General features: G+C 40.8%; 1 protein-coding gene across 3 annotated transcripts in view; it reads left to right on the plus strand.

The window, feature by feature from the left end:
* The window catches only part of RABGEF1 (RAB guanine nucleotide exchange factor 1), a 66032-nt gene that overhangs the window by 38330 nt on the left and 13006 nt on the right, over window positions 1-14696 (plus strand). For all 3 annotated transcript variants that reach the window (XM_064296066.1, XM_064296067.1, XM_064296068.1), the window contains exons 4-6: window positions 7555-7721; window positions 13568-13649; window positions 14539-14671. In XM_064296066.1, the coding sequence (XP_064152136.1) occupies window positions 7555-7721; window positions 13568-13649; window positions 14539-14671 (382 nt within the window). The remainder of the gene's footprint in view (window positions 1-7554; window positions 7722-13567; window positions 13650-14538; window positions 14672-14696) is intronic.

The following is a 14696-nucleotide window of genomic DNA, read 5'->3' on the forward strand; positions in this document are numbered from 1 at the left end:
CATACATATTTAAGATTGTTACGTTTTCTTGAATTGACACCGTTTTTATTATCCCCTTCATTTAAGGTCCTCTTTATTCCTGCCAATATTTCGTGTTCTGAAATCTACTCTGTGTGATGTTGATAGAGCTACTCCAACACTTTTTCAATAGTTCGCATGGTATATATCCTTTTCCATTTTTTAATTTTTAACATTTTTTTTGCTATTTGGTGTTTAACATATCAGTGTTTTTATATTTAACGTGACTTTCTTGGAGACAGCATATACTGGAGTCTTATTTTGTTTTGTTTTCTTTTTAATCTAATCTGACAATGTCTGCCTTTTTAATTGGGCTGTTTAGACCTGTCATGGATTGAATTATGTCCCCTGAAAAATGTGTGTATTAACTTGGTTAGGCCATGTGTAGTCGTCCTCCATTTTATGATTTTCGTATGTGTTGTAAATCATACTCTCTGGCCGTGATTAAAAGGATTAGGGTGGGATGTAACACTCTTCTTCAGGTCACCTCCCTGATCCAGTGTAAAGGGAGTTTCCCTGGGGTGTGGCCTGCACTACCTTTTATCTCTCAAGAGATGAAAGGAAAGGGAAGCTAGCAGAGAGTTGGGGCCTCATACCACCAAGAAAGAAGCACTGGGAGCAGAGCATGTCCTTTGGACCTGAGGTTCCCGTGCTGAGATGCTCCCAGACCAAGGGAAGACTGATGTACCACAAAGACTTTCCTCTAGAGCCGACGGAGAGAGAAAGCCTTCCCCTGGAGTGGACGCTCAGAATTTGGACTTCCAGCCTACTAAACTATGAGAAGATAATTTCTGTTTGTTAAAGCTATCCACTTGTGGTATTTCTCTTATAGCAGTACTAGATAGGGTTGCTATGAGTCAGAATCGACTCGATGGCACTGGCTTTTGGCACTGGCTAGATGACTAAGACAAAATTTGGTATCAAGAGTGGGGTGCTGCTCTAACAGATACCTAAAGTGTGGAAGCGGCTTAGAAACTGTGAATGGATAGAGAAGCCAGAACGGCAGCAGCAGCAGAGAACTGGCAGCAGCAGAACCAGGAGACCAGTGCCAGATAGCGCTAGAGATGGCCCACAGAGAGAGAAAGGCTTCCCCTGGAGCTGGCATCCTGAATTCAGACTTCTAACCTTCTGGACTGTGAGAGAATAAACTTCTCTATGTTAAAGCCATCCACTTGTGGTGTTTCTGTTATAGCAGCAATAGATGACTAAGACAAGACCACTTATATTTAATGTGATTTTTTATAAACTTATCATCTTGCTATTTGTTTTCTATCCCATTTGGGTTGTTGTTCTTTTTCCCCTCTTTTCCTGCTGTTATGGATTGAATTGTGTGTCGTTCCCCCCCCCCCCCCCCCGCAAATATGTGCTATAAATCCTAACCTCTATGCTTGTGGTTATAATTCCATTTGGGGATGGGTTGTCTTTGTTATGTTAATGAGGCAAGATTAGTGTGGGGGGTATCTTGAGTCAATCTCTTTTGAGATATAAAAGAGATTAAATGCAAGCTATGAGATGGAAGAAGAGAGATGCTAAGTCACATGAAGGTCACCCAGAAGCAGAAGCTCAAAGAGGCAAGGACCTTCCTCCAGAGCTGTCAGAGAGAGAACCTTCCCCCTAGAGCCGGCACCCTGAATTCAGACTTCTAGCCTCCTAAACTGTGAGAAAATAAATTTCTGTTTGGTAAAGCCATCCATTTGCAGTATTTTTGTTATAGCAGCAGTAGATGACTAAAACATCTGCCTTCTTTTAGACTGATTATCTTTTATGAATACATCTTTATTTCCACTCTTGACTTATCAGCTATATCTCCTTCTTTTGTTTTATTTTTTAGTGGTTGTTTTAGGGTTTGCGGAATACATCTTTAGCTTATAGTCTACCTTCAAGTAACATTACACCACTTTATAAAATGTTGTAATACATACAGGAACCTTATGATTGCAGTCTTACATTTCTTCCTTTCACCCTTTGTGCTATTGTTTCCTACGTTTTACTTCTACATATGGTATAAATCCTATCATACATATTTATTATTTTACCTTTATACAGTTAATCTTTTCAAGAAATTTTTAAAATGAGAAAAAGTCTTTTAAATTTGCCATTGTTGATGCTCTTTGTTCCTCTTTAAGGACCCACATTTCCAGCCACATTCTCCGTTTGCCTGAAGGACTTCCTTTGACATTCTTGTAGTCCAGATCTGCTGGTGATTAATTCCCTCAGCTTTTGTATGTCTGAAAAAAATCATAATCTTACCTTTTTAAAAGCATTTTCTATTTTTTTTATTGTGTTTTAGGTGAACGTTTACAGTGCAAATTAGTTTTCAATTCAGAAATTTTGTACTCAAATTGGTCTATGACATTAGTTGCAATCCCCACAATGTGTCAGCACTCTCCCCCTTTCCCTTTCCACCCTGGATTCTCAGTGTCCATTCATCCAGATTTCCTATTCCTTCCTGCTTTCCTGTCTTTGCTTTTGGGCAGGTGTTGCCCATTTGGTCTCATATACTTGATTTAACTAAGAAGCACTTTCCTCACGTGTGTTATTTTTGTTTTATAGGCCTGTCTAATCTTTTGCTGAAAGGTGGACTTTGGGAGTGGCTTCAGTTCTGAGTTAGCAAGGTGTCTGGGGGCCATAGTCTCAGGGGTTCCTCCAGTCTCTGTCAGACCAGTAAGTTTGATATTTTTTTGTGAATTGGAATTTTGTTCTACACTTTTTTCCCTGCTCTGCCTAGAACCCTCTATTGTTATCCCTGTGAGAGCGGTAGGTGGTAGTAGCCAGGCACCACCTAGCTCTTCTGGGCTGAGGCTGAAGAAGGCTGTGGTTTATGAGGTCCGTTAGTCTTTTTTCGTTGTCCAACTTTTGAATGCATATGTATCTCCAGGATATATACCTATATACAATTGCTGGATCATATTTCTATTTCTAGCTTTCTCAGGAAGCGCCATACTGCTTTCCATAGTGGTTGTACCATTTTACAATCCTCCCAGCACTGTGTAAGAATTCCAGTCTCCCCACAACCTTGCCAGCGTTTGTCGTTTTCTGTTTTTTTTAATCTGTGCCATTTTTACAGGGATGAATTGGTATCTCATTGTAGTTTGGATTTTCACCTCTCTGACGGCTAATGATTGCGTGCATCGTTGCATGTATTTGTTAGCCACCTGAATGTCCTCTTTGGTGAAGTGTCTGTTCATGTCCTTTGCCCGTTTTTTGTTTGGATTTTTTGTCCTTTTGGTGTTATACACCCTGCTTGTCTTACTTAGCAACACCTGTAAGAGCCCTTTCCGTACCACTACATAAAAGCATGCATGTCTCCTTCTACAGCTGCATATTATTCCATCTTATGGATTAAACCATAATTTATTTACTCTTTGAATATTAGCCATTTGTGTTTTCTCCAGTCTTTTGCTATTGCATATAGTGCTATAAAAACTAGCCTTATACATATTTTGCTTTGTACATTTGCAGTTATATGAGTAGAAAGTTTCTGAGAAGTGGAACTGTTGGGTCATTGGATAAATGTGTGTGTAATTTGGATGATTACAGCCAGATGGCCCTCCACCTACGTTACCCAGTGTAAGTTCCCACCTGACGTTACCTAGTGTACGTTCCCACCTGCACTGTATGAGGGTGCCGGTTTCTCCACAGCACAGTCAACAGCAAATTTCAGGGTTTTGTCTTCCTGTTAATTTTTTACATGGCATGTCTTAATAGTTTTTTTTAATTTGCCTGTTTGTTTTTTTGAGTGAAGTTGAGCATTTTCCCTGTGATTAAGATCTCTTTCCTTTCTGCATATGGTTGGTATTCTGTACCCATTTTTATATTGGGCTATTGGATTTTTTTTCTTCTCTATTTATAGGAGTTCTTATATATTCAGGAGAGTAGCCCTTTGTGATATAGCTTGGAAACATTTTTTCTAGTTTGTCTTCTTACTTTTGATGTATAGTGTTTTTTGCCATGCGTATACTGTTTTTAGTTTGCTTTTTTTTTTCTTCTAATGTAATTGAATTACTATTTTTTTCTTTTAGCCAGGAGCCCTGGTGGTGCAGTGGTTAACTGCTCAGCTACTAACTGAAAGGTCAGCAGTTTGAACCCACCAGCTGCTGCACGGGAGAAAGATGTGTCAGTCTGCTCCCTGTCAGGTGGTTCTGCTCTGTCCTATAGGGTCTCTCTGAGTCAGAATTGACTCAGTGGCAACAGGTTTGGTTTGGTTGGTTTCTTTTAGGCCTTACAGATTTTCAGTCATAGTTAGGAAATGCCTAATAATTTAAAAGACTGGCAGTTACTTGATTTGGAAAGATAACTATGAAATGCTATTTTGTTCTATTGTTATTTAATATATATATAGTGTATGTACAGTGTAGGGGAGAAAAAGAATGTTTCCCTTTAATTTAAACATACCACAGTCATTTAATGACCAGTTGTGTAATAAAAAGCAAGAGGTAGAACTTTTAGTTCGCCAGTTAATACTTAATTGTGCTTATGTGGAACATGTACATATACCAAGAGCCAGTCATTTGAACAGAACAAGGGGATACTGCGTGGTTTACATTCAGAAAAGGTGTGTGTCAGGATCGTATCCTTTCACCATACTTATTCAACCTGTATGCTGACCAAATAATCCAAGAAACTGGACTATATGAAGAAGAATGGGGCATCAGGATTGGAGGAGGACTCATTAACGACGTGCGTTACGCAGACGACACAACCTTACTTGCTGAAAGTGAAAAGGACTTTAAGCACTTACTGAGGAAGATCAAAGGCCGCAGCCTTCAGTGTGGATTGCACCTCAACATAAAGAAAACAGAAATCCTCACAACTGGACCAAGAAGCAATATCGTGATAAACAGAGACAATATTGAAGTTGTCAAGGGTTTCATTTTACTCGGATCCATAATCGACACCCGTGGAAACAGCAGTCAGGAAATCAAAAGATGTACTGCATTGGGCAGAGCTGCTACTTAAGGCCCTTTTAAGTGTTAAAAAGCAAAGATGTCCGCTTTAGGACTAAAGTGTGCCTTGCCCAAGCCATGGTATTTTCAGTCACCTCATATGCATGTGAAAGCTGGATAATGAGTAAGGAAGACCGAAGAAGAATTGATGCCTTTGAATTATGGTGTTGGTGAAGAATATTGAACATACCACAGACTACCAGAAGAACGAACAAATCTGTCTTGGAAGAGGTACAGCCAGAATGCTCCTTAGAAGTGAGGATGGTGAGACTTCATCTCACGTAGTTTGGACATATTATCAGGAGGGGCCGGTCCCTGAAGAAGGATGTCATGCTTGGTAAAGTGGAGGGTCAGTGAAAAAGAGGAAGACCCTCAACAAGATGAATTGTCATAGTGGCTTCAACAGTGAGCTGAAATATAGTAACAATTGTGAGGATGGTGCAGGACGGGGCAGCATTTCTTTCCATTGTACGTGGGGTCACTATGAGTTGGAACTGACTCGATGGCCCCTAACAACAATAGTATATTCTTTTACGTAATCGATATGTTTTTCTCACTTGAGTAAACCAGTCACTCTAATAGGAATATTGCTTTTATTATCTGAAAACTGTTATATCTTCATCATTAAAATGTATATCTTGAATAAATCAAGAGTTTGAATCCTAAGGTTAAAAAAAAAAAGATTATAAGACATTACTCTGAGAAAACATATAATAGGTTGATGTTAATATCTTCAAAAGATATTTTCTCTTAGAATTAGATGGTGCCCACCACTAAAACCCACTGCCATCAAGTCGATTCCGACTCATAGCGACCCTACAGGACAGAGTAGAACTGCCCATACCACCAATCACCGCCCTTGACAGGGAACACAACAGAGAGTCCCTGACGGAGCAGGAGAAAAGTGGGGTACAGAACTCAAATTCTACTAGAAAGACCAGACTTAATGGTCTGACTGAGACTGGAGGGACCCCGGACTCTCTGTTGGCCCAGAACTGAAACCAGTCCTGAAGCCAACTCTTCAGACAAAGATTAGACTAGACTGTAAGACATAAAATGATACTCGTGAAGAGTGTGCTTCTTAGTTCAAGTAGATACACGAGTCTAAATGGGCAGCTTCTGTCCGGAGGTGAGATGAGAAGGCAGAAAGGGACAGGAGCTGGTTGAATGGACACGGGAAATACGGGGTGGAAAGGAGGAGTGTGCTAACCCATTAAAAAAAAAGATGGGCGAGCGCCGTTCCGAAGGGATGCCCTCGGCCGATCGAAAGGGAGTCGGGTTCAGATCCCCGAATCTGGAGTGGCGGAGACGGGCGCCGCGAGGCGTCCAGTGCGGTAACGCAACCGATCCCGGAGAAGCCGGCGGATAGGGATAGCAACTAGGGTCACATAACAATGTGTATAAATTTTTATATAAGAAACTAACTTGAACTGTAAACTGAAAGCACAATTAACTGTCTTTCCTTTTTAATAAAAAGGGAAATCAGGGAGGTATGAGGTAATTTGATTCCTTGTTACTGTTGTTGTTGTGTTCCATAGAGCCAGTTCCAACACAAAGCAACCCTGTAGGACAGAGTAGAACTGCTCCGTAGGGTTTCTTAGGGTGAAATCAATACCAGAGCTGTTCGCCAGGTCTTTTCTCCCATGGAGCAACTCATGGGTTCAAATTGCAGCTATTTTGGTTAGCAGGCGAGCGCTTAACTATTGCACCACCAAGGCTCCCTTTAAATTCCTTACAGGTGCTAAATTAGAGAATGCGGTTCAAAATCGGGAAGCTTAGACTGATCAGAGACCAAATCTAGGGGTGGTTCATACTTTCTGAGAGTGCTTAGTCTCTCTATACAGTCTTATCCCTGTAAAGATCACATCTTCCTTTCAGTGTGACTATTTAAAAAGGGGCAACAGCTGAGGCCCCAAGAAGTCAGCTTGGACAATGCGTCCTTGGCTTCTCTCGCCTCTGTGTGGTGTGTTCTCTGTTCACCATGCTCTGTGGATGTGTTCTTTCCTTGTGAGCAGTACTGACTGGCAGACTTGATGGTGGTTAAGCTGTAGGGTCGCTATGAGTCGGAATCGACTCGACGGCAGTGGGTTTGTTTTTTTGTTTTTAAGCTCATTGTGAGTCTCTGGGTAACAAGTTAGTCATTTCCTTTCTGGCAGGTAAAATGGGATTTGAAAAGTCATCTAGCATTTTTGTGCTTCTGCTGATGGTTGTTTTACATGTTGATGGTTTGCGTAAACTCAGGCAATCTTTGAGAAAGTTGTTTAAGATAGTGGTGCCATTTTTGTATTAATGATTAAGTACATATATCAAAGCATGATATATTTTGACTAACAAAATACTAATAGAGCAACTTTTATGTAAATAGGAATGTCTTTTAAGTCATGTAGTTTTATCTGCTTGTCCTTCCTATTCTCTTATAGATTTAGCTCACTTTAGGAAAATTGTCCAAATACTTAAACATAAAATGATTTAAACTCAAGTTTAACTTTGATTAAGCATAATTTAAATAACCTTAAGTTAGACACTTAAAGTAATTCTGTGCATGGACCCCCTATGTAATGAAACTTACTATGTTTAATTTTCCCCACAGAAATTCCGGAAGTAAAAGCTCCCAGCCCTTCCATAAACCGGCAAACCAGCATTGAAACGGATAGAGTATCTAAGGAGTTCATAGAATTTCTCAAGACCTACCACAAGACAGGCCAAGAAATCTATAAGCAGACCAAGCTGTTTTTGGAAGCAATGCATTACAAAAGGGTAGGTTGAGAATAACCACGTAGAAACAGAATTTTGGTTTTAGGAAAGGTCTTAGAGATAATCTAGTGCAACCTTGTCATTTTACACCTGAGAATTGAGCCAAAGATGTTAAGTTACTTACCTAAGAAAAGCCACTGAGCCAGGTTAAAACTCGACACCCAAGCTGGTACATTTCCACTGCAGCTGAATGGTATTTGGATCATTTTCCCCCATAAGGGGGAAGGAGAACCCAGATCAACAGCGCAAGGCTGAGTCCCATGAGGCGGAGGCTAGTCAAGCCTCCTCTCTCCACCATCTTGACTAATTCTGACACCAACCGTCCCTCACACAGCACTCTCTACTTCTCTGCTGGGTTCAGCAATTCGTTGCAATGGCCACACAGAACTCAAAGACCATACCTGAGATTATAAGGTTTATTATAAGGGAAGTAACAGTTACCATTCAGGCTCAGGAACACTCTGCGTACAGTTCTTTCATCAGGACAGCCTCTCCTCGGCCCTCAGTCTCTGCCCAAAGGCACTCGGCTTTCTCTCCCTGAGGGCTGGGAAGCCCACTGCACCTGTCTCCTGCTGCCGAGTCTCTGCTGCTGGGTCTCTTCTGCGGGTCTCCCCCTCCTTGGTGGTGGTGGGCTCCTCCTCCCTGCTCTGGAGTTGGCTCTCTTTTAAGGCAGAACTGACCAATTCCCTTGGTAGTCCACAGTTACCCTATCACACAGTCACCTGGGTTGGAGTTTTAAGACAGTGGCTAGAAAGGCCACACACACAAGAGTAATTAATGGCACCACAATAAACTACAAAGAGGGCCATAGTAGATCTTTTACTCTAAGCAACAATAGATGATTGGTAGCAATCATTTTAGGTTTTTGTATTTTGATTTTTTAAATTTTCCTCTCTTTGCTCAGTTAGAGAAGGGAAAGATAGAATTTAGACATTGAAAGGGACCTTAGCAACTCTCTGGCTTCAGTCCCATTATTTTAATAATGGGGAAGCTGAGAGCTGGAGAGGGTAGGTGACTTGTTCAAGGTCACACAGCCAGACTTTGCCAACTCTGAACTAGAACTTTTGACTTCCACACCTATGTCTTTTCTAACATATATCCAGTGTCAATAATGAGTGCCTGTACAGGGACTCATTTTGTAAATAGTGACTGAATTGTAAGTACTTCAGCCGTTAACTTAAGTCTACCCCTAAAAGTTCCTTCTATGAAATGAGGAAGCCTTAGAGGGGAAGGAAAAGGGAATTAGAAAAACAGCATGGTGATTAACTGCTTAGCTAATCACAGCACTGTTTATTACTCAGAGCAATGGCAGTAGCCAGAGTATCAGCATGAAGGAGACAGTCTTCCAATCACTAAGATCACTAAGCTAATGAGCAAAATGGGCTTCTGCCAAAATACTGTTTTAAGATTGAATTCAGTCAGTAAGGAGAAAAGAAGGTTCTTTCCTGCTCATTAGGAGTGTAATTACATTGAGAATAAGTAAGCAGCCCTCTTTTCCTCTAGGTATTTACGAGCAAATAGTGACGTTTAACGTAAAAACAAGCTGTCATTGATTTTGTTGTTGTTGTTGTTGTTAGGAGCAATAGTAGACTACTCTTTGATATGGAAAAAAAAGCATACCTCATATGGCATACAGCTTTAATTCCTTTATCAGAATAAAAATTAAGGTTTCCAAGTTATTTATTCTTCTAATATAGCATGCCCCAGTACAGCATTTGTTCTTTTAATAGGTATTATTGTAGCATATTGTCTTCTAACATAGCATACACTAATATAACAGCTCTTTCTCCAGTATAGCATACCTGTGAACATTTCCCATGCAGAGTGTGCACAGGGTATGCTACATTATATTAGCATGTATTCTATAGCATGTATACTGTACGATACTATATTTTAGAAAACTGCTTAGCTTGAATTTGCTCATTTTTCTTTTGCTCAGACATGTAATGTGCCCTCATTCTGTAATCTTTTAGTTGACTTTTAAGTCAGCATACTAAAGTAAGAGGGAATTAAATGGTATAGGTGCCACCACGTGTAATGCTTTCAAGGTGTCACTGATGAGTATCAGAGAGCTGGATACGGCCTCAGGTTCCTTCTATTTTAAGAGCCACTATGAAACCTGTTTTCCATTTCTACACCAAGTATTTCATGGTCAAGTGGCCAACTCCTATGCACGTGTCTCATATAGCTTCAGCAGCTAGCAGAACGCCTGGCACATACCTGGTATTCAGCAGATGTTTGTTAAGCTGATGTTCCCTAGGGGAGCCATGTTGCCTTTGGCTGGAAGTTAATGTCCTTTCGTATAAATAAACAAATAAATACAACTTGAACTCACCTAACCTAGCTCTAGCTTCAGATCACTTAATCATATAAATTTCTTGAGGGAATGGATTGAGTACAACTTGGGGAAGTTTCTGTGATGGAATGAACTGTATAATAGTGTCTAATGTCAAGCACTGTGAAGGGTCTGAGATTTATGTAACTGGCAAGCTAACATGTTATCCAGCCAGTTTCATGGGTACTTGCAGAAGACCTGAGCCTCCTGGGTCAGAAACAAAGGTCAGCTTATTACTTGCAGCAATAGTGGCAGCCAGAGTATCAGCATAAAGGAGACCGCCTTTCTCATGAGCATCGCTGGGAACATTTCAACACCACCATCTTACACAGTATTAGTATGAAAAAGGATACTTAGAGCTGTTACCACCCTACCTATTTAGAGATGATCGTTGAAGACAGGTGAAATAAGAGAAGTGAGAGGTTTACTACATGGCTCCGTGGTACTTTTTCCTTCTTATATTGCCATAAAGAATATGATAATTATATTCTGAAAGCCCCCTGAGCATCTTATTAATCTTTGTATTCCATTGTCTGGTACAATGGCTGACGATTCTACTGCTTGTGTAATGAGTGGCATAGGACCAGGATGTTTCATTCTCTTGTACATGGAGTTGCTGTGAGTTGGAACCAGCTTGATGGCACCGAACAACAACAACAACTGCATTATCTTACCGGGAAATTAATACTAGTAGAGGTATAAATTTAGCAAACCCACAAAGCTCAGTTGCAGGCTGATATACCAGTGATGAAAAGCTAATGAGCCTAGCCCATGTTTTCGAAAAATAGCAGTTTTTAAAGACAATAACAATAAAGAACATTAATTATTAAGTACTTAATATAATATGGAAAATTAGTTTTTTCAGTGACTTAAAAGACTGAGGATTGTGTCTTGGACCTAGCAGAAAAAAATACTTCATAGGCCAGTATGAACACTTAAAATATTACTAAAATTATAGTGTCATATTATTTATTCTAGAAAAATAAAGAAGCATATATACCATATAATTTTTTGTGAGGAGAAAATGAGAATGTGGGAAAGGGAGGTTTCTAAATCCAGCAGACTTCAGAATAAACCCAGCCCAGTGCCGTCGAGTCGATTCTGACTCATAGCGACCCTATAGGACAGAGTAGAACCGCCCCATAGATTTTTCAAGGAGCGTCTGGCAGATTCGAACTGCCGACCCTTACGGCTGTAGCACTTCACCACTACGCCACCAGGTTTCCCACTTCAGAATACACTCTAAAATGGAAGTGATCGTAACAATGAGATTTTGGTAAAAATAAAAACATAGATGAATGAAATAAATCAGGGATTCCAGAAATAAATTTGCTTTATCAGAAGCAAATTATATGACAACTTAGGGAACAGAGTCTCTTTTTACAAACTGCTGCTGAGAAAGACCAAGAAGTTCCCATGGAGATTATCTTAAGTCGTGTCTCATACCACGCACCCTACATTCCAGCCAAATTAGAGTTAAACATGAAAAACTTGTAAGAAGACTAGGATATTCATTTCAACTGGGAAGAGAAGCTAAAACTGAACTATTGAACAATTGTTTTTGATAACCAGGTGAGAGCTTTTTAAAAAATCTGTGCAATGAAAAATAAACCTCAGATAAAGTGGAAGCAACTGTGGGAAATTATGGTGAATATAAATAAGAACTTAAAAAATGTGTAAAGTTTCCTAAGGCTAGTAGCCAGGCCTTACTAGACAGAGGATCAATTTTAATTCAACTGGATGACAGGTATGTAAATACCTGACCAAGACAGTAATAGGGGCTGCAGTCAAGATGGTCACAAAGTGCTGTAGGTGCTCTGAGACCTACGAGATTATTCTGACTAAAGGAATGAGGGAGAACGTCTTACGGAGGTCAGATGTGAACTGTGAGGACTTCCTTGGGCAGATGTTGGAGGAGTGGGGAGGACTCAGAGTCACTGGGACAGAGAACAGTTTGTCTAGTGTTCTAGTTACAGTGTAAACTAAAAGCAGTTCTAGAACAACAGGAAATCGGTAGGGTCAGTGGGAAGTAGGGAGGATTGTTTGGGTTGAGTGTGCACATCAGGGTCCAAGTGATGGAAGGCCACTGGAGGTGTAGAGGCAGAACGTGACCAGATCATAATCTAAGAGGATCGACTAGGCTCTATTATGTAAGATGGATTGAAAGTGACAAAGACCAAAGTGGGGGAGAGCAGCTAGATCCCAGGTGAGAGGTAACGAGGACCCCAACCAAGAAGGGAGAGATGTGAAAGCAGTTAGGCGTGGTGAGGCGACTGGTCTGCCCCTGAGTGCCCTGGCACCCTTCTGAATGGAGGCCAGAGCCTCAACGGGGTGGGATCAGAGCAGGGCTATGGGCAGCAGTCCTGTGGGGTTTGTCCTGGGCACAGCGACCTCTTCTTTAGAACCCTTGGGAGACATTTCTGATGTTGGTGTCAGGAGTGATTTTATTTCACCTGAAGATTAGTTTGCTTTCATCTTTTGGACACTGAATAATGTAACTGTTTTCATCTGAGTGATAGAAGTTTAGTTAGAGACAAATTTCTGGGCTGACGCTTGACTGACTTATAGATCTTCAAGGAATACGTTTTTCTGTCATCGTTTGCAGCTCTATTTTCTGTCTCCATGTTTTGTTTTTCTTTTTTATCATCTCCTAATTTATTGTGCTGAACCACATGTATCTTTTATACAGACCTTCAGTCCCCTTTGGAATAAAGTGGGAAATAAATACACATATTATGCCTGTGAAGTCAGCGAAGCCAAATAAAAATTAGAATGCCCAATGTTGCAGGGGCCATGGAGAAATAAACAGACACGGCTAATGACAGTGTACCTTGGAGTTTCTGAGGCTTGTGTCTAGCAGTAGATACCTATAGCTATAAAGTTGTTCATGCTTATTGATCTGCAATGCCAGTTTTGGAAATGGATCGAAGACATAACCTGGAAGAAAACAGTCTTCACAAAATTTTCTGTAGCCGTAACACATAATGAAAAAAAGAAGCAACCAAAATGCACAGTGGTAGATGATTAAATAAAGTGATTAATAGAACGTTATGAAGCCATTAACAACGAATAAGTAGACTCGATAAATAGAAGTGTGCATAAAATGTGTAAATTATCAAAACATCGTAATTTATCTGTGTCTGAATATCTGTGTCTGAACCCAGCAAAAGAATTAAAAGAGGTAACGTAATGTATAAGCGTTTCTTCCCTTCAAAGTTACTATAATTTTTAACTACTTTTCCAGTTAGTACTCACACAAGGGGAAACCCTGGTGGCGTAGTGGTTAAGTGCTACGGCTGCGAACCAAAGGGTCAGCAGTTCAAATCCGCCAGGCAGTCCTTGGAAACTCTATGGGGGAGTTCTACTCTGTCCTGTAGGGTCGCTATGAGTCGGAATCGACTCAACGGCACTGGGTTTACTCACACAAGGAGTGAGTTTTGAAAACTTAAAATTTAGAGCTCTGCTCATGATCTTTCATTAGCTTCTAAGCAGCCTCTTTGTCCTTTTGTTTCAGGAATTAAGCATTGAGGAACAGTCAGAATTTACTCAGGATTTTTACCAAAATATGGCTGAAAGAATGCAAACTCGTGGAAAAGGTAACACTGTGTTAGCCAGTGATGGAGGGAGGGCTGGGAGTTGCCTGGGGTTCACTGCTCGGACTCTTTGCCATCTCCCTCTTTCTCTGGGGGGCCTGATTGGCTTGCCCACGGCATCCCAGAAACTACCCCCGGTGACACCCTGGTAGCTGGTGTTGCGCGTAGCAGTCAGTGCCTGTGTGTTCCACCATGTGTATCTGTCCAGGATAACCAGAGCCACGTGTAATAACTTAGTCATGGGTGGGGTTGGGTGGATTAAAACCAACCCCTTGGGAGGCTTTTCTAAATGAGCCTCCCCTGGCAGTCACCGTCTTAAGGAGTCATTGCTCACAATGACATATTCCTTGTGGGGTGTAGGTTGGAAAAAATTAAGACTTGCTGGCTTAGAGCTTTAGGTTTTAGGGATTCTTCTTGGATTCAGCCTCTGCTGAGGTTGGACTTTCAGATGTACTTCACACCAGCATGTATCTGAGAGATCTGCCCCCATGCGTCCTGTCAGAGAGGGCTCCGGGGTTTTATGGTAAACCTCAGAGAAATAAAAGGGTGAGTCTTGCCAGCTCATATCAGTCTTAGGAATTTCTAGTGCTTTTCTGATGTAGCAATAGGTAGGGTGTGACCCAGGCTGAGGTCTTCCCACTTGGCAGGGTGCATACCCAGTAGGTTCTGCCAGCACAGCTTAAACTAGAAGCAGGAGTTCTGAAAAAGGCAATCTCAGGAGTTGAGATAATTTTTAAAGGGTTTTTAAAAATATAACGTACTTTTTTTTCTGAGCGTGTTTAACACATCTCTAGTAAATTAGTTTTCTGCTGGGTAGAAAGTATGATGAAAATGCACTTATGATTTAAAACGTCCGTCCTCTTGAGCTGTTACACGCATTTCGGTATTTCAGTGCCTCCAGAAAGAGTTGAGAAGATAATGGATCAGATTGAAAAGTACATCATGACTCGTCTCTATAAACACGTGTTCTGTCCAGAAACTACTGATGATGAGAAGAAAGACCTTGCTATTCAAAAGAGGATCAGGTAGTTGTTTTGTGGAAAAACAGGG

This window comes from Loxodonta africana, chromosome 12, assembly GCF_030014295.1.
Source record: "Loxodonta africana isolate mLoxAfr1 chromosome 12, mLoxAfr1.hap2, whole genome shotgun sequence".
Taxonomy (NCBI): Eukaryota; Metazoa; Chordata; class Mammalia; order Proboscidea; family Elephantidae; genus Loxodonta; species Loxodonta africana.